General features: G+C 45.1%; 1 protein-coding gene across 1 annotated transcript in view; it reads left to right on the forward strand.

Annotated features, from left to right (window-relative positions):
* csmd2 (CUB and Sushi multiple domains 2) overlaps nt 1-21,395 on the forward strand; it is an 895,829-nt gene that overhangs the window by 587,387 nt on the left and 287,047 nt on the right. The window contains 5 exon segments of the mRNA XM_031789283.1: nt 771-866; nt 10,636-10,745; nt 10,747-10,840; nt 16,421-16,545; nt 17,301-17,397. Of these exon segments, the coding sequence (XP_031645143.1) occupies nt 771-866; nt 10,636-10,745; nt 10,747-10,840; nt 16,421-16,545; nt 17,301-17,397 (522 nt within the window).

Consider the following 21,395-nt stretch of genomic DNA (forward strand, 5'->3'; position numbering starts at 1 on the left):
TCCTCTCTCTCGCTCCACTCTCTCACTCTACTCTCTCACTCTACTCTCTCACTCTACTCTCTCGCTCCACTCTCTCACTCTACTCTCTCGCTCTACTCTCTCGCTCTACTCTCTCACTCCACTCTCTCACTCTACTCTCTCACTCTACTCTCTCGCTCTACTCTCTCGCTCCACTCTCTCACTCTACTCTCTCGCTCTACTCTCTCACTCCATTCTCTCACTCCATTCTCTCCATTCTCTCACTCCACTCGCTCACTCTCACTCCATTATCTCACTCCATTATCTCACTCCACTCTCTCACTCCACTCTCTCACTTCACTCTCTCACTCCATTCTCTGACTCCACTCGCTCACTCCTCTCGCTCATTCTACTCTCTCACTCTCTCACTCCACTCGCTCACTCTCACTCCACTCTCTCACTCCACTCTCACTCCTCTCGCTTACTCCACTCTCTCACTCTCTCACTCCACTCTCTCGCTCCACTCTCTCACTCTCACACCACTCTCTCACTCCACTCTCTCACTCTCTCACTCCACTCTCTCACTCCTCTCGCTCACTCCTCTCTCTCACTCCTCTCGCTCACTTCACTCGCTCACTCACTCTCTCACTCCATTCTCTCACTTCACTCGCTCACTATCACTCCACTCTCTCACTCCACTCTCTCACTCCACTCTCTCACTCCTCTCGCCCACTCCTCTCTCACACTCTACTCTCACACTCCACTCTCTCACTCTCTCACTCCACTCTCTCACTCCACTCTCTCTTTCTCAGGAGAGTCGCTGCCATTGGCAACATCCAATCAGGTTCTGATCCGATTCACCTCCAAAGGCCAATCCAGCTCCAAAGGATTCCACCTGGTGTATCAAGGTAACACACACACACACACACACCTCACCCCTCTGTACCTCGAGTACAACCTACCCCTCTCTGTACCTCTCAGCCTGTTCTAACAAACTGTTACCCTACTTTTATTATGTCTCTAACCATGTTTAACTGTGCTAAAGGGTAAACTATAGGTCTCTAACCATGTTTAACTGTGCTAAAGGGTTTACTATTGGTCTCTAACCATGTCTAACTGTGCTAAATGGTAAACTATAGGTCTCTAACCATGTTTAACTGTGCTAAAGGGTAAACTATAGGTCTCTAACCATGTTTAACTGTGCTAAAGGGTTAACTATAGGTCTCTAACCATGTTTAACTGTGCTAAAGGGTTAACTATAGGTCTCTAACCATGTTTAACTGTGCTAAAGGGTTAACTATATGTCTCTAACCATATTTAACTGTGCTAAAGGGTAAACTATAGGTCTCTATCTACATGGTCTAACTGTGCTAAAGGGTTAACTACAGGTATCTAACCATGTTTAACTGTGCTAAAGGGTAAACTATAGGTCTCTAGATAATAAGAAAAGTTGATCCGTCTTTACATGTCTAAAACAGAAGGAATATTATATCTATTGTTACAAGAAACTCATTCTATACATATAGAGGGAAAATAACTTGGTTACTTTTCCCGTGGGTGAAGAAACTCAAAATGGGTGATGATATTATTTGTAACATTCTTACCATCCAAACAGATGGACCGTATGTTATTGGACCGTATGTTATTGGACCGTATGTTATTGGACCCTATGTTATTGGACCCTATGTTATTGGACCGTATGTCATTGGACCGTATGTTATTGGACCGTATGTTATTGGACCGTATGTCATTGGACCCTATGTTATTGGACCGTATGTCATTGGACCATATGTTATTGGACCGTATGTTATTGGACCGTATGTTATTGGACCGTATGTTATTACCCCATATGTTATTGGACCGTATGTTATTGGACCGTTTGTTATTGGACCGTATGTTATTACCCTGTATGTCATTGGACCGTATGTTATTGAACCGTATGTTATTACCCCGGATGTTATTGGACCGTATGTTATTGGACCGTATGTTATTGGACCGTATGTTATTACCCCGTATGTTATCGAACCGTATGTTATTGGACCGTATGTCATTACACCGTATGTTATTGGACCGTATGTCATTGGACCGTATGTTATTGGACCGTATGTTATTGGACCGTATGTTATTATCCCGTATTTATTGGACCATATGTTATTGGACCATATGTTATTACCCCGTATGTTATTGGACCGTATGTTATTGGACAGTATGTTATTATCCCGTATGTTATTGGACCGTATGTTACTGGACCGTATGTTATTACCCTGTATGTTATTGGACCATATGTTATTGGACCATGTGTTATTGGACAGTATGTTATTATCCCGTATTTTATTGGACCATATGTTATTGGACCATATGTTATTACCCCGTATGTTATTGGACCGTATGTTATTGGACCGTATGTTATTATCCCGTATGTTATTGGACCGTATGTTACTGGACCGTATGTTATTACCCTGTATGTTATTGGACCATATGTTATTGGACCGTATGTTATTACCCTGTATGTTATTGGACCATTCTGTTATTGGACCATGTGTTATTGGACCGTATGTTATTACCCCGTATGTTATTGGACCGTATGTTATTGGACCGTATATTATTACCCCATATGTTATTGGACCATATGTTATTACCCCGCATGTTATTGGACCGTATGTTAGTGGACCGTATGTTATTACCCCATATGTTATTGGACCGTATGTCATTGGACCGTATGTTATTACCCTGTATGTTATTACCCCGTATGTTATTGGACCGTATGTTATTGGACCATATGTTATTACCCCATATGTTATTACCCCGTATGTTATTGGACCGTATGTTATTGGACCGTATGTTATTATCCCATATGTTATTGGACCGTATGTCATTGGACCGTATGTTATTACCCTGTATGTTATTGGACCATATGTTATTACCCCGTATGTTATTGGACCGTATGTTATTGGACCATATGTTATTACCCCATATGTTATTACCCCGTATGTTATTGGACCGTATGTTATTGGACCGTATGTTATTACCCCATATGTTATTACCCCGTATGTTATTGGACCATATGTTATTGGACCATATGTTATTACCCCGTATGTTATTGGACCGTATGTTATTGGACCATATGTTATTACCCCATATGTTATTACCCCGTATGTTATTGGACCGTATGTTATTGGACCGTATGTTATTATCCCATATGTTATTGGACCGTATGTCATTGGACCGTATGTTATTGGACCGTATGCTACTGGACAGTATGTTATTACCCCGTATGTTATTGGGTCGTATGTTATTGGACCGTATGTTATTACCCTGTATGTTATTGGACCGTATGTTATTGGACCGTATGTTATTACCCTGTATGTTATTGGACCGTATGTCATTGGACCGTATGTTATTAACCCATATGTTATTGGACCGTATGTTATTGGACCGTATGTTATTACCCCTTATGTCATTGGACCGTATGTTGTTGGACCGTATGTTATTGGACTGTATGTTATTGGACCGTATGTTATTGGACCGTATGTTATTGGACCGTATATTATTGCACTGTATGTTATTGGACCGTATGTTATTACCCTGTATGTTATTGGACCGTATATTGTTGGACCGTATGTTATTGGACCGTATGTTATTGAACCGTATATTATTGCACTGTATGTTATTGAACCGCATGTTATTGGACCGTATGTTATTGGACCGTATGTTATTACCCCATATGTTATTGGACCGTATGTTATTGGACCGTATGTTATTGGACCGTATGTTATTACCCCGTATGTCATTGGACCCTATGTTATTACCCTGTATGTTATTGGACCGTATATTGTTGGACCGTATGTCATTGGACCGTATGTTATTGGACCGTATGTTATTGGACCGTATATTATTGCACTGTATGTTATTGAACCGTATGTTATTGGACCGTATGTTATTGGACCGTATATTATTGCACTGTATGTTATTGAACCGTATGTTATTGGACCGTATGTCATTGGGCCGTAAACATATATGGCTCATTTATCTATATGGTTCAAATAATGATGATCCACACATCTTTGAGAATATAGACTGTATAATACATCATCAAGCTCTCAAACAATACAAGACCCTAGTATTATGATGGGAGATTATAATACGCTGTGGCATTGAGGAGAGACAAACTTATCACACAAGTCATTGTTATACTTAAACTACATCTTTAATCACTTATTAATAAGGGAGCAGGTCAATACAACACACACATATAAAGTGAATCGATTAAGTGCTCTACGATAAGGATGGCTGGTCAACGAATCACGCTCATATGATTCGTTGAGGGGCCCAGAGACAAAAGTACAAAGGTCTTTTATAGCTAAGATACATCCCTTTACCTCTACCTACATGACGAACAACAGATTTATAGAATGGCTCACAAGGTTAAGATTTGTATGAAAGATAGCTATAATTCATAACAGAGAGTATCTGCTGTGTCAACAGTTCTCATTGGGTAGAGACCAGGGTCTGGCCCTCCGACTCCAACACGGAGCCATGTCTCCCTGGTACCATATAGAGCAGAAACATTAACTCATGTTCTCTGGAAAGCTCTTTAGGTTTTATCACCCAAAAGATATCGTACATCTCCTCTGTCAGTGTTATCTCCCAGAGGCTAATCCTCAGTAGAACACACACACACACACACACACACAATAGTTATCAGAACCCTCTATTCTGTTGCCTAAAAACAATCATTTGATGCAATACAATTATTATAATATAATCCTGCAATTTTCCACCATAACGGATACATTACTCAATTGACCATGAAGGAAGTCACACTACAAACTATCACCCTCATGGTCTTTCATGGATATATTGGAACTAGTGGATATATGGAGGTTTAATATCCTGACCTAGTGAGATAGACATGGAGGAGGTTTAATATCCTGACCTAGTGAGATATACATGGAGGAGGTTTAATATCCTGACATAGTGAGATAGACATGGAGGAGGTTTAATATCCTGACATAGTGAGATATACATGGAGGAGGTTTAATATCCTGACCTAGTGAGATATGCATGGAGGAGGTTTAATATCCTGACCTAGTGAGATAGACATGGAGGAGGTTTAATATCCTGACCTAGTGAGATAGACATGGAGGAGGTTTAATATCCTGACCTAGTGAGATATACATGGAGGAGGTTTAATATCCTGACCTAGTGAGATATGCATGGAGGAGGTTTAATATCCTGACCTAGTGAGATATACATGGAGGTTTAATATCCTGACCTAGTGAGATATACATGGAGGTTTAATATCCTGACCTAGTGAGATATACATGGAGGTTTAATATCCTGACCTAGTGAGATATACATGGAGGTTTAATATCCTGACCTAGTGATATATACATGGAGGTTTAATATCCTGACCTAGTGAGATATACATGGCGGAGGCTAAGTCAAGATACTTGTCTTGATTACTTTCTTAGGTCTCGTTGGCACCAAAATGTTATTTTATAATTGATAGTGGACAGAATGTGGTCCGCCCACCTCTCCTACTCCGCCCACCTCTCCTACTCCGCCACCTCTCCTACTCCGCCCACCTCTCCTACTCCGCCCACCTCTCCTACTCCGCCCACCTCTCCTACTCCGCCCACCTCTCCTACTCCGCCCACCTCTCCTACTCCGCCCACCTCTCCTACTCCGCCCACCTCTCCTACTCCGCCCACCTCTCCTACTCCGCCCACCTCTCCTACTCCGCCCACCAATCTCCTGCAGGAAGTAAGCACATCAAAACCCAGTAGACAGAGCAGGGAGGGGCCGTCACAGATGACAACTTGTTTGTCACAAAGACAGAAGAATTTATAACAAACTTGTTCTGAAATAACCTAGGTACAGCAGATCCCCTTATTGAATGGGACACTTTTAAATGTGTCTTCAGAGGCCCTGCAATTCAATTATCATCTTTAAAACAAAAAGCAATTTAGGTCAAAAGAGTCTACGTTACCAAAGGAAATGGAAGTACTAACAGTACAGATGGTAATAAAAACGGTACCATCGAGGCACTGAATAAAGTCAGAGGAAAAACACAAAGAAATTAAGGAACTTATTCCAGAAAGATCCAGTGGAATATACTGATCCGTGATGGTCAATACCAATGACTGATCCATGATGGTCAATACCAATGACTGATCCGTGATGGTCAATACCAATGACTGATCCGTGATGGTCAATACCAATGACTGAACCCTGATGGTCAATACCAATGACTGATCCGTGATGGTCAATACCAATGACTGATCCGTGATGGTCAATACCAATGACTGATCTGTGATGGTCAATACCAATGACTGATCCGTGATGGTCAATACCAATGACTGATCCGTGATGGTCAATACCAATGACTGATCCCTGATGGTCAATACCAATGACTGATCCGTGATGGTCAATACCAATGACTGATCCGTGATGGTCAATACCAATGACTGATCCGTGATGGTCAATACCAATGACTGATCCGTGATGGTCAATACCAATGACTGATCCGTGATGGTCAATACCAATGACTGATCTGTGATGGTCAATACCAATGACTGATCCGTGATGGTCAATACCAATGACTGATCCCTGATGGTCAATACCAATGACTGATCCGTGATGGTCAATACCAATGACTGATCCGTGATGGTCAATACCAATGACTGATCCGTGATGGTCAATACCAATGACTGAATCGTGATGGTCAATACCAATGACTGATCCGTGATGGTCAATACCAATGACTGATCCGTGATGGTCAATACCAATGACTGATCCGTGATGGTCAATAACAATGACTGAACCGTGATGGTCAATACCAATGACTCATCCGTGATGGTCAATACCAATGACTGATCCCTGATGGTCAATACCAATGACTGATCCCTGATGGTCAATACCAATGACTGATCCGTGATGGTCAATACCAATGACTGATCCCTGATGGTCAATACCAATGACTGATCCGTGATGGTCAATACCAATGACTGATCCGTGATGGTTAAACCAATGACTGATCTGTGATGGTCAATACCAATGACTGATCCGTGATGGTCAATACCAATGACTGATCCGTGATGGTCAATACCAATGACTGATCCGTGATGGTCAATACCAATGACTGATCCCTGATGGTCAATACCAATGACTGATCCGTGATGGTCAATACCAATGACTGATCCGTGATGGTCAATACCAATGACTGATCCGTGATGGTCAATACCAATGACTGATCCGTGATGGTCAATACCAATGACTGATCCGTGATGGTCAATACCAATGACTGATCCGTGATGGTTAAACCAATGACTGATCTGTGATGGTCAATACCAATGACTGATCCGTGATGGTCAATACCAATGACTGATCCCTGATGGTCAATACCAATGACTGATCCGTGATGGTCAATACCAATGACTGATCCGTGATGGTCAATACCAATGACTGATCCGTGATGGTCAATACCAATGAATGATCCGTGATGGTCAATACCAATGACTGATCCGTGATGGTCAATACCAATGACTGATCCGTGATGGTCATTACCAATGACTGATCCGTGATGGTCAATAACAATGACTGAACCGTGATGGTCAATACCAATGACTCATCCGTGATGGTCAATACCAATGACTGATCCCTGATGGTCAATACCAATGACTGATCCCTGATGGTCAATACCAATGACTGATCCGTGATGGTCAATACCAATGACTGATCTGTGATGGTCAATACCAATGACTGATCCCTGATGGTCAATACCAATGACTGATCCCTGATGGTCAATACCAATGACTGATCCGTGATGGTCAATACCAATGACTGAACCGTGATGGTCAATACCAATGACTGATCCGTGATGGTCAATACCAATGACTGATCCATGATGGTCAATACCAATGACTGATCCGTGATGGTCAATACCAATGACTGATCCGTGATGGTCAATACCAATGACTGATCCGTGATTGTCAATACCAATGACTGATCCGTGATGGTCAATACCAATGACTGATCCGTGATTGTCAATACCAATGACTGATCCGTGATTGTCAATACCAATGACTGATCCGTGATGGTCAATACCAATGACTGATCCGTGATGGTCAATACCAATGACTGATCTGTGATGGTCAATACCAATGACTGATCCGTGATGGTCAATACCAATGACTGATCCGTGATGGTCAATACCAAATGACTGATCCGTGATTGTCAATACCAATGACTGATCCGTGATGGTCAATACCAATGACTGATCCGTGATGGTCAATACCAATGACTGATCCGTGATGGCCAATACCAATGACCGATCCCTGATGGTCAATACCAATGACTGATCCGTGATGGTCAATACCAATGACTGATCTGTGATGGTCAATACCAATGACTGATCCGTGATGGTCAATACCAATGACTGATCCATGATGGTCAATACCAATGACTGATCCGTGTTGGTCAATACCAATGACTGATCCATGATGGTCAATACCAATGACTGATCCGTGATGGTCAATACCAATGACTGAACCGTGATGGTCAATACCAATGACTGATCCGTGATGGTCAATACCAATGACTGATCCGTGATGGTCAATACCAATGACTGATCCGTGATGGTCAATACCAATGACTGATCCATGATGGTCAATACTAATGACTGATCCGTGATGGTCAATACCAATGACTGATCCCTGATGGTCAATACCAATGACTGATCCGTGATGGTCAATACCAATGACTGATCCCTGATGGTCAATACCAATGACTGATCCGTGATGGTCAATACCAATGACTGATCCGTGATGGTCAATACCAATGACTGAACCCTGATGGTCAATACCAATGACTGATCCGTGATGGTCAATACCAATGACTGAACCGTGATGTCAATACCAATGACTGATCCGTGATGGTCAATACCAATGACTGATCCGTGATGGTCAATACCAATGACTGATCCGTGATGGTCAATACCAATGACTGATCCGTGATGGTCAATACCAATGACTGATCCGTGATGGTCAATACCAATGACTGATCCGTGATGGTCAATACCAATGACTGATCCGTGATGGTCAATACCAATGACTGATCCGTGATGGTCAATACCAATGACTGATCCCTGATGGTCAATACCAATGACTGATCCCTGATGGTCAATACCAATGACTGATCCCTGATGGTCAATACCAATGACTGATCCGTGATGGTCAATACCAATGACTGATCCGTGATGGTCAATACCAATGACTGATCCGTGATTCACCAAACTATATTTTGAAAGAGCAAAGTATTCTAAGCATATTTAAATATTTTTCGCTCTCTTCCATCTCCTCTAACTGAAGTTAATTGTAAAGGATTCATTTTTCTATTAATAACGTCAAATGAATAGTCGTACAGAAAGATTAATGTGAAGGTTAAATTACAGAGGAGGAACTTCTTGATGCAGTTAAAGTCCGGGAAAAGTCCAGGGCTGGATGGCAGACCAGTTGAGGTATAAAACACCTACGTCCTTGTCCTCAGAGGTCCATTATAGCATGTTTTAACCATTCATTAAAAATGGTATTATTATATCATTATTATTATTATTATTATTAATTATATCAGACACTCAACAAGAAGGTCTGATGTCATTATTACTGAAACAGGATCCAATGTGGTCAATATAAAGACCCAGTCCATTAAAAACATTAGAGTCTCCTTACAGTTAGTTCAGTGTTGTGATGGAAAACATTTCTAGCTAAATTCTGGTCACATAGAATTAAAAAGGTGTTGTTGGATATTATTCATCCTAATCAGACAGGTTGTTTACATGGACGATATATTGGAGATAATATAAGACAAGTACTACACCAGGCCTGGTATTCATAGCTGACTTTGAAAAGGCCTTTGATAAAGTCCGACTAGAATTTATACATAAATATCAGGACTGCTTGGACTCTAATACAATAGATTACAGATTACAGTATAGTAACCAGCAGGTGTAAAATAGTAAATAATGTTTACTTCTCAGAAAAGAACTAAACTATCTAGAGGAGTAAAAACAAGGCTGTCCACTATCGGCATCACTACAGACCTCAAATTCAGGCTGTATCACTTCCGGCTGTGATAGGGCGGTGCCCAGCGCTATTCAGGTTTGGCCGGGGTCGGCTGTCATTGAAAACAAGAAGTTGTTTTTAACTGCCACTTTAAAACAAAGGTTACATACGGGGTGATTGGAAAAGATTCAGACAATTACATTGATAGAAGCCACAATCTACAGTATCTGCAATATTTTATTTTATCTTTATTTAACCAGGCAAGTCAGTTAAGAACAAATTCTTATTTTCAATGACGGCCTAGGAACAGTGGGTTAACTGCCTGTTCAGGGGCAGAACGACAGATTTATACCTTGTCAGCTCGGGGATTTGAACTTGCAACCTTCCGGTTACTAGTCCAACACTCTAACCACTAGGCTACCCTGCCGCCCCAATACCAATATGAAAGCTGCTCTACTATAAAATAACATTTAATAAACTAGTTTTTCTCTAACCAGAAGGTTTAATTAGGGGACGGAGTTTCCCTTGTCAGGAGAAACTCAGGGTTCTAGATAATCACTACTTGGTAAAGCTACAGTGACCAGACGAACACTCTTCTTCTCTTCCTGTACAGCGGTGCCAAGGACCAGTGCCACCCAGTGCACTTCAGTCCCAGAGCCCAGGAACGGGAGGAGGACGGGGAATAACTTTGCTGTGGGAGCCGTGATCCGCTTTGAATGTTCCCCCCGGATACGTCTTGGAGGGATCCACCGCCATAGAGTGTCTGACTGTCCCCAACGCCCTGGCTAACTGGAACGCATCCATACCCAGCTGTATAGGTAGGACACAGAGACACACCTGTATAGGTAGGACACAGAGACACACCTGTATAGGTAGGACACAGAGACACACCTGTATAGGTAGGACACACAGACACACCTGTATAGGTAGGACACACAGGCAGGCACACCTGTATAGGTAGGACACACAGACACACCTGTATAGGTAGGACACACAGACACACCTGTATAGGTAGGTCACACAGACACACCTGTATAGGTAGGACACAGAGACACACCTGTATAGGTAGGACACACAGACACACCTGTATAGGTAGGACACACAGACACACCTGTATAGGTAGGACACAGAGACACACCTGTATAGGTAGGACACACAGACACACCTGTATAGGTAGGACACACAGACACACCTGTATAGGTAGGACACAGAGACACACCTGTATAGGTAGGACACAGAGACACACCTGTATAGGTAGGACACACAGACACACCTGTATAGGTAGGTCACACAGACACACCTGTATAGGTAGGACACAGAGACACACCTGTATAGGTAGGACACAGAGACACACCTGTATAGGTAGGACACATAGACACACCTGTATAGGTAGGACACACAGACACACCTGTATAGGTAGGACACACAGGCACACCTGTATAGGTAGGACACACAGGCACACCTGTATAGGTAGGACACACAGGCAGGCACACCTGTATAGGTAGGACACACAGACACACCTGTATAGGTAGGACACACAGGCACACCTGTATAGGTAGGACACACAGGCACACCTGTATAGGTAGGACACACAGGCACACCTGTATAGGTAGGACACACAGGCACACCTGTATAGGTAGGACACACAGGCACACCTGTATAGGTAGGACACAGAGACACACCTGTATAGGTAGGACACACAGACACACCTGTATAGGTAGGACACACAGGCACACCTGTATAGGTAGGACACACAGACACACCTGTATAGGTAGGACACAGAGACACACCTGTATAGGTAGGACACAGAGACACACCTGTATACGTAGGACACAGAGACACACCTGTATAGGTAGGACACACAGACACACCTGTATAGGTAGGACACACAGACACACCTGTATAGGTAGGACACAGAGACACACCTGTATAGGTAGGACACACAGACACACCTGTATAGGTAGGACACACAGACACACCTGTATAGGTAGGACACACAGACACACCTGTATAGGTAGGACACACAGACACACCTGTATAGGTAGGACACACAGACACACCTGTATAGGTAGGACACACAGACACACCTGTATAGGTAGGACACACAGACACACCTGTATAGGTAGGACACACAGACACACCTGTATAGGTAGGACACAGAGACACACCTGTATAGGTAGGACACAGAGACACACCTGTATAGGTAGGACACACAGACACACCTGTATAGGTAGGACACACAGACACACCTGTATAGGTAGGACACACAGACACACCTGTATAGGTAGGACACACAGACACACCTGTATAGGTAGGACACACAGACACACCTGTATAGGTAGGACACACAGACACACCTGTATAGGTAGGACACAGAGACACACCTGTATAGGTAGGACACAGAGACACACCTGTATAGGTAGGACACAGAGACACACCTGTATAGGTAGGCCACAGAGACACACCTGTATAGGTAGGACACAGAGACACACCTGTATAGGTAGGACACAGAGACACACCTGTATAGGTAGGACACACAGACACACCTGTATAGGTAGGACACACAGGCACACCTTTTTTATTTTTATTTTTTTATTTCACCTTTATTTAACCAGGTAGGCTAGTTGAGAACACCTTTATTTAACCAGGTAGGCTAGTTGAGAACACCTTTATTTAACCAGGTAGGCTAGTTGAGAACACCTTTATTTAACCAGGTAGGCTAGTTGAGAACACCTTTATTTAACCAGGTAGGCTAGTTGAGAACACCTTTATTTAACCAGGTAGGCTAGTTGAGAACACCTTTATTTAACCAGGTAGGCTAGTTGAGAACAAGTTCTCATTTCCAACTGCGACCTGGCCAAGATAAAGCATAGCAGTGTGAGCATACAACAAAGAGTTACACATGGAGTAAACAATGAACAAGTCAATAACACAGTAGAAAACAAAGGGGGGGTCTATATACAATGTGTGCAAAAGGCATGAGGAGGTAGGCAAATAATTACAATTTTGCAGATTAACACTGGAGTGATAAATGATCAGATGGTCATGTACAGGTAGAGATATTGGTGTGCAGAAGAGCAGAAAAGTAAATAAATAAAAACAGTATGGGGATGAGGTAGGTGAAAAGGGTTAGCTATTTACCAATAGACTATGTACAGCTGCAGCGATCGGTTAGCTGCTCAGATAGCTGATGTTTGAAGTTGGTGAGGGAGATAAAAGTCTCCAACTTCAGCGATTTTTGCAATTCGTTCCAGTCACAGGCAGCAGAGTACTGGAACGAAAGGCGGCCAAATGAGGTGTTGGCTTTAGGGATGATCAGTGAGATACACCTGCTGGAGCGCGTGCTACGGATGGGTGTTGCCATCGTGACCAGTGAGCTGAGATAAGGCGGAGCTTTACCTAGCATAGACTTGTAGATGACCTGGAGCCAGTGGGTCTGGCGACGAATATGTAGCGAGGGCCAGCCGACTAGAGCATACAAGTCGCAGTGGTGGGTGGTATAAGGTGCTTTAGTGACAAAACGGATGGCACTGTGATAGACTGCATCCAGTTTGCTGAGTAGAGTGTTGGAAGTCATTTTGTAGATGACATCGCCGAAGTCGAGGATCGGTAGGATAGTCAGTTTTACTAGGGTAAGCTTGGCGGCGTGAGTGAAGGAGGCTTTGTTGCGGAATAGAAAGCCGACTCTTGATTTGATTTTCGATTGGAGATGTTGATATGAGTCTGGAAGGAGAGTTTGCAGTCTAGCCAGACACCTAGGTACTTATAGACGTCCACATATTCTAGGTCGGAACCATCCAGGGTGGTGATGCTAGTCGGGCATGCAGGTGCAGGCAGCGACCGGTTGAAAAGCATGCATTTGGTTTTACTAGCGTTTAAGAGCAGTTGGAGGCCACGGAAGGAGTGTTGTATGGCATTGAAGCTTGTTTGGAGGTTAGATAGCACAGTGTCCAAAGACGGGCCGAAAGTATATAGAATGGTGTCGTCTGCGTAGAGGTGGATCAGGGAATCGCCCGCAGCAAGAGCAACATCATTGATATACACAGAGAAAAGAGTCGGCCCGAGAATTGAACCCTGTGGCACCCCCATAGAGACTGCCAGAGGACCGGACAGCATGCCCTCCGATTTGACACACTGAACTCTGTCTGCAAAGTAATTGGTGAACCAGGCAGGGCAGTCATCCGAAAAAACCGAGGCTACTGAGTCTGCCGATAAGAATATGGTGATTGACAGAGTCGAAAGCCTTGGCAAGGTCGATGAAGACGGCTGCACAGTACTGTCTTTTATCGATGGCGGTTATGATATCGTTTAGTACCTTGAGTGTGGCTGAGGTGCACCCATGACCGGCTCGGAAACCAGATTGCACAGCGGAGAAGGTACGGTGGGATTCGAGATGGTCAGTGACCTGTTTGTTGACTTGGCTTTCGAAGACCTTAGATAGGCAGGGCAGGATGGATATAGGTCTGTAACAGTTTGGGTCCAGGGTGTCTCCCCCTTTGAAGAGGGGGATGACTGCGGCAGCTTTCCAATCCTTGGGGATCTCAGACGAGATGAAAGAGAGGTTGAATAGGCTGGTAATAGGGGTTGCGACAATGGTGGCAGATAGTTTCAGAAATAGAGGGTCCAGATTGTCAAGCCCAGCTGATTTGTACGGGTCCAGGTTTTGCAGCTCTTTCTTGCATCTGCTATCTGGATTTGGGTAAAGGAGAACCTGGAGAGGCTTGGGCGAGGAGCTGCGGGGGGGGCGGAGCTGTTGGCCGAGGTTGAAGTAGCCAGGCGGAAGGCATGGCCAGCCGTTGAGAAATGCTTATTGAAGTTTTCGATAATCATGGATTTATCAGTGGTGACCGTGTTACCTAGCCTCAGTGCAGTGGGCAGCTGGGAGGAGGTGCTCTTGTTCTCCATGGACTTCACAGTGTCCCAGAACTACCTACTACCTACCTCTCTGTGTCCTATAGGTAGGACACAGAGACACACCTGTATAGGTAGGACACACAGACACACCTGTATAGGTAGGACACACAGACACACCTGTATAGGTAGGACACACAGACACACCTGTATAGGTAGGACACAGAGACACACCTGTATAGGTAGGACACACAGACACACCTGTATAGGTAGGACACACAGACACACCTGTATAGGTAGGACACACAGACACACCTGTATAGGTAGGACACAGAGACACACCTGTATAGGTAGGACACACAGACACACCTGTATAGGTAGGACACACAGACACACCTGTATAGGTAGGACACACAGACACCTGTCTCCTCTGATAAGGATGGACTCTAACCAACTAGCCCCTCCCAGATTGATGTAGGCTGCCAGCCATCCCATCGTCCCTAGCAACCAGTCCAAACGCAGCCATGCGATCACACAGGTGGCAGTACTGCTGTGGGTCAAACACACACACACACACACACACACACACACACACACACTCCTTGAATCCCGCTGATGAGGCAGATGTTCACCTGTGCGCTCCAGTGCAGCCACCAGATGTGGCAGCAAGCAGGGAACACTGTGTTAACACATTGGAAACAGAGATGCAGAATGTCTGCCACTGCGTTAACACATTGGAAACAGAGATGCAGAATGTCTGCCACTACGTTAACACATTGGAAACAGAGATGCAGAATGTCTTCCACTGTGTTAACACATTGGAAACAGAGATGCAGAATGTCTGCCACTGCGTTAACACATTGGAAACAGATGTAGAATGTCTGCCACTGTGTTAACACATTGGAAACAGATGTAGAATGTCTGCCACTGTGTTAACACATTGGAAACAGATGTAGAATGTCTGCCACTGTGTTAACACATTGGAAACAGATGTAGAATGTCTGCCACTGTGTTAACACATTGGAAACAGATGTAGAATGTCTGCCACTGTGTTAACACATTGGAAACAGATGTAGAATGTCTGCCACTGTGTTAACACATTGGAAACAGATGTAGAATGTCTGCCACTGTGTTAACACATTGGAAACAGATGCAGAATGTCTGCCACTGTGTTAACACATTGGAAACAGATGCAGAATGTCTGCCACTGTGTTAACACATTGGAAACAGATGTAGAATGTCTGCCACTGTGTTAACACATTGGAAACAGATGTAGAATGTCTGCCACAGTGTTAACACATTGGAAACAGATGCAGAATGTCTGCCACTGTGTTTTTTCTTATTTCGTTGCATTGCATTTTTTCTTGATTCTCTCTACGATAATTTCCCTGTTTGGTTCATGTTGTTCTCTCTCTCTCTCTCTCTCTCTCTCTCTCTCTCTCTCTCTCTCTCTCTCTCTCTCTCTCTCTCTCTCTCTCTCTCTCCCTCCCTCCCTCCCTCCCTCCCTCCCTCCCTCCCCCTCTCCCTCCCTCCCTCCCTCCCTCCAGTACCATGTGGTGGTAATCTGACCCAGAGAACCGGTACCATCCTGTCTCCTGGTTTTCCTGAGCCCTATCTCAACAGCCTCAACTGTGTCTGGAAGATCACGGTCCCGGAAGGATCAGGAATACAAGTATGAACCTCCTCCTTTCAGAAGCTTTTCATTGAGTCTGTCTTGAACAGCCTTTAAACATTTCCTGAACAGCTTCTACCCACAAGCTTCTATCCTGTTGTCTAGTCACTTTAACCCCTACCTACAGTATACTGCTGTTACTGTCTATTATCTATCCTTTACCCCTACCTACAGTATACTGCTGTTACTGTCTATTATCTATCCTTTACCCCTACCTACAGTATACTGCTGTTACTGTCTATTATCTATCCTTTACCCCTACCTACAGTATACTGCTGTTACTGTCTATTATCTATCCTTTACCCCTACCTACAGTATACTCTCCTCTCCTCTCCTCTCCTCTCCTCTCCTCTCCTCTCCTCTCCTCTCCTCTCCTCTCCTCTCCTCTCCTCTCCTCTCCTCTCCTCTCCTCTCCTCTCCTCTCATCTCTCCTCTCCTCTCTCCTTTGCTTCCCTCTCCTTTTCTCCCTATCCTCTCCCCTGCTCTCTTCTATCCCTCCCTCCCTCCCTCCCTCCCTCCCTCCCTCCCTCCCTCCCTCCCTCCCTCCCTCCCTCCCTCCCTCCCTCCTCCCTCCCTCCCTCCCTCCCTCCCTCCCTCCCTCCCTCCCTCCCTCCCTCCCTCCTCTCCTCTCCTCTCATTCCCTCTTTTTCCCTCTCCTGTCCTATCCTGTCCTCTCCTTTCCTGTCCTCTCCTCTCCTCTTCTCCTCTCTTCACCTCTCCTCTCCTCAAATCCCCTCCTTTTCTCTCCTCCTCAGATCCAGGTGATCAGTTTTGTGACTGAACAGAACTGGGATTCTCTAGAGGTGTTTGATGGAGGAGACAACAGTGACACCATGCTGGGGAGCTTCTCAGGTGATTCACTCTCTCCTCTCTGTCTATCTCCATGTTTCACTCTCTCCTCTCTGTCTATCTCCATGTTTCACTCTCTCCTCTCTGTCTATCTCCATGTTTCACTCTCTCCTCTCTCTCTATCTCCATGTTTCTCTCTCTCCTCTCTCTCTCCTCTCTGTCTATCTCCATGTTTCTCTCTCTCCTCTCTCTCCTCTCTGTCTATCTCCATGTTTCACTCTCTCCTCTCTCTCTATCTCCATGTTTCACTCTCTCCTCTCTCTCTATCTCCTTGTTTCTCTCTCTCCTCTCTCTCTCCTCTCTGTCTATCTCCATGTTTCTCTCTCTCCTCTCTCTCTCCTCTCTGTCTATCTCCATGTTTCTCTCTCTCCTCTCTCTCTCCTCTCTGTCTATCTCCATGTTTCACTCTCTCCTCTCTCTCTATCTCCATGTTTCTCTCTCTCCTCTCTCTCTCCTCTCTCTCTATCTCCATGTTTCTCTCTCTCCTCTCTGTCTATCTCCTTGTTTCTCTCTCTCCTCTCTGTCTATCTCCATGTTTCTCTCTCTCCTCTCTGTCTATCTCCTTGTTTCTCTCTCCTCCTCTCTCTCTATCTCCATGTTTCTCTCTCTCCTCTCTCTCTATCTCCTTGTTTCTCTCTCTCCTCTCTCTCTCCTCTCTGTCTATCTCCATGTTTCACTCTCTCCTCTCTCTCTATCTCCATGTTTCTCTCTCTCCTCTCTCTCTATCTCCTTGTTTCTCTCTCTCCTCTCTCTCTCCTCTCTGTCTATCTCCATGTTTCTCTCTCTCCTCTCTCTCTATCTCCATGTTTCTCTCTCTCCTTTCTCTTTCTAATTGTGTCTGTGTGTTTGTGCGTGCATGGTGAAGGGCTGCACCTTGTTATTATAGGTGAGGTGGGGATGGTGAAATCAAAGGATCTATCCTCCTCAAATGCTACCACCACAGGCTGTCGTTTACCAGTGACTAACCCACTGTGACCTGTTACTATGGAGAGCAAACGGAAGCAGCAAGACATTACTGTGCTCACTGAAGCTCAAAGAGAGGAGAGGCAGGTGTATTCAAATAATGTATTTGTTGAAAAGGTTTCTTTATTTTAGAGATCAAGTGAAGCATTAGTTTAGTTTATCCTCTTCATATTTTAAATTTGTTTAATTTAAATTTAACCTTTTATTTAACTAGGCAAGTCAGTTAAGTAAGAACAAATTCTTATTTTCAATGATGGCCTAGGAACAGTGGGTTAACTGCCTTGTTCAGGGGAACAGTGGGTTAACTGCCTGTTCAGGGGAACAGTGGGTTAACTGCCTGTTCAGGGAACAGTGGGTTAACTGCCTTGTTCAGGGGAACAGTGGGTTAACTGATGAACGACAGATTTATACCCTTGTAAGTTCGGGAATTCGATCTTGCAACTTTTCAGTCCAACCCTCTAACCACAAGGCTACCTGCCTCACCCCTCTAACCACTAGGCTACCTGCCCCCCCCTCTAACCACTAGGCTACCTGCCTCCCCCTCTAACCACTAGGCTACCTGCCTCCCCCTCTAACCACTAGGCTACCTGCCTCCCCTCTAACCACTAGGCTACCTGCCACCCCCTCTAACCACTAGGCTACCTGCCTCCCCCCTCTAACCACTAGGCTACCTACCTCCCCTCTAACCACTAGGCTACCTGCCTCCCCCTCTAACCACTAGGCTACCTGCCTCCCCCCTCTAACCACTAGGCTACCTGCCTCCCCCCTCTAACCACTAGGCTACCTGCCTCCCCCTCTAACCACTAGGCTACCTGCTTCCCCCTCTAACCACTAGGATACCTGCCTCCCCCTCTAACCACTAGGCTACCTGCCTCCCAGTCTAACCACTAGGCTACCTGCCTCCCCCTCTAACCACTAGGCTACCTGCCTCCCCCTCTAACCACTAGGCTACCTGCCTCCCCCCTCTAACCACTAGGCTACCTGCCCCCCCCTCTAACCACTAGGCTACCTGCCTCCCCTCTAACCACTAGGCTACCTACCTCCCCCTCTAACCACTAGGCTACCTGCCTCCCCCTCTAACCACTAGGCTACCTGCCTCCCCCCTCTAACCACTAGGCTACCTGCCTCCCCCTCTAACCACTAGTCTACCTGCCTCCCCCTCTAACCACTAGGCTACCTGCCCCCCCCTCTAACCACTAGGCTACCTGCCTCCCCCCTCTAACCACTAGGCTACCTGCCTCCCCCTCTAACCACTAGGCTACCTGCCTCCCCCCTCTAACCACTAGGCTACCTGCCTCCCCCTCTAACCACTAGTCTACCTGCCTCCCGCTCTAACCACTAGGCTACCTGACCCCCCCTCTAACCACTAGGCTACCTGCCCCCCCCCTCTAACCACTAGGCTACCTGCCTCCCCCCTCTAACCACTAGTCTACCTGCCTCCCCCTCTAACCACTAGGCTACCTGACCCCCCCTCTAACCACTAGGCTACCTGCCCCCCCCTCTAACCACTAGGCTACCTGCCTCCCCCTCTAACCACTAGGCTACCTGCCTCCCCCTCTAACCACTAGGCTACCTGCCTCCCCCTCTAACCACTAGTGTACCTGCCGCCCCCCTCTAACCACTAGGCTATCTGTCATTAGTTCCTCCCAAGGCAGCAGCTACTCTTCCTGGGGTTTATTATGGATCCCCATTAGTTCCTGCCAAGGCAGCAGCTACTCTTCCTGGGGTTTATTATGGATCCCCATTAGTTCCTGCCAAGGCAGCAGCTACTCTTCCTGGGGTTTATTATGGATCCCCATTAGTTCCTGCCAAGGCAGCAGCTACTCTTCCTGGGGTTTATTATGGATCCCCATTAGTTCCTGCCAAGTCAGCAGCTACTCTTCCTGGGGTTTATTATGGGTCCCCATTAGTTCCTGCTAAGGCAGCAGCTACTCTTCCTGGGGTTTATTATGGATCCCTATTAGTTCCTGCCAAGGCAGCAGCTACTCTTCCTGGGGTTTATTATGGATCCCCATTAGTTCCTGCCAAGGCAGCAGCTACTCTTCCTGGGGTTTATTATGGATCCCCATTAGTTCCTGCCAAGGCAGCAGCTACTCTTCCTGGGGTTTATTATGGATCCCCATTAGTTCCTCCCAAGGCAGCAGCTACTCTTCCTGGGTTTATTATGGATCCCCATTAGTTCCTGCCAAGGCAGCAGCTACTCTTCCTGGGGTTTATTATGGATCCCCATTAGTTCCTGCCAATGCAGCAGCTACTCTTCCTGGGGTCCAGCAAAAATGAAGGCAGTAATATACATTAAAATACAATGTTATTAAGAGGAATACGCCAATCAGAGTGATTCAGAGCAGGCCATGTGACCAGGTATAGTAGAACCAGGAACTCTGAACCTGAAGCCAAGGATCCCATCAGTGCTGTACTCCTGCTTCAGTAATCGTTTCACTGTAAGCTATCGTTAGCCGGCTGTCTTGCTAGCTAATGGTATGTGTATGATCTTATTATTCGTATCTCAGAGCCATTTGCTTGACTAGTTATAGCCTACTGTTAGCTAGCTAACATTGAACCTGGTTGTTTAGCTACCTACCCGATTCATGCAGGGTACTAACATTATGGGTTGGGATTATGGTTCGTTGTTTAGCTAGCTAGCTATCTATCATATTCCATGCGGAGAGTGTATACTTGCAAGTAAGCATTTCAAAATAATAAAATAAAAGTTAGTCAGTGTGCAACAGATGAAGAAGACATTCATGGCTACCTGCCTCCCCCTCTAACCACTATGGGTAACAAAACATTCCAGAATTCTCAGCAAGCCAAGTAAACTTTCACTGAACCTATTCGGGCGCATGTGACAATTAACATTGGATCTGATCTGTTCTGTTATATACCTCTTACATGAAACAAGAGTCAAAGTTCTTACGATGCATAACAGTTCTTACAAGCTATAACCTTTACCCACTACAGCCGTCCTAGTACTATAACCAGTGTAAGATAAATAAGGCTATATGAAGAGTTGAATGTGTTGATGAAGAGTACTATTGGTC

Source organism: Oncorhynchus kisutch, linkage group LG14 (genome assembly GCF_002021735.2).
Source record: "Oncorhynchus kisutch isolate 150728-3 linkage group LG14, Okis_V2, whole genome shotgun sequence".
NCBI classification, from domain to species: Eukaryota; Metazoa; Chordata; class Actinopteri; order Salmoniformes; family Salmonidae; genus Oncorhynchus; species Oncorhynchus kisutch.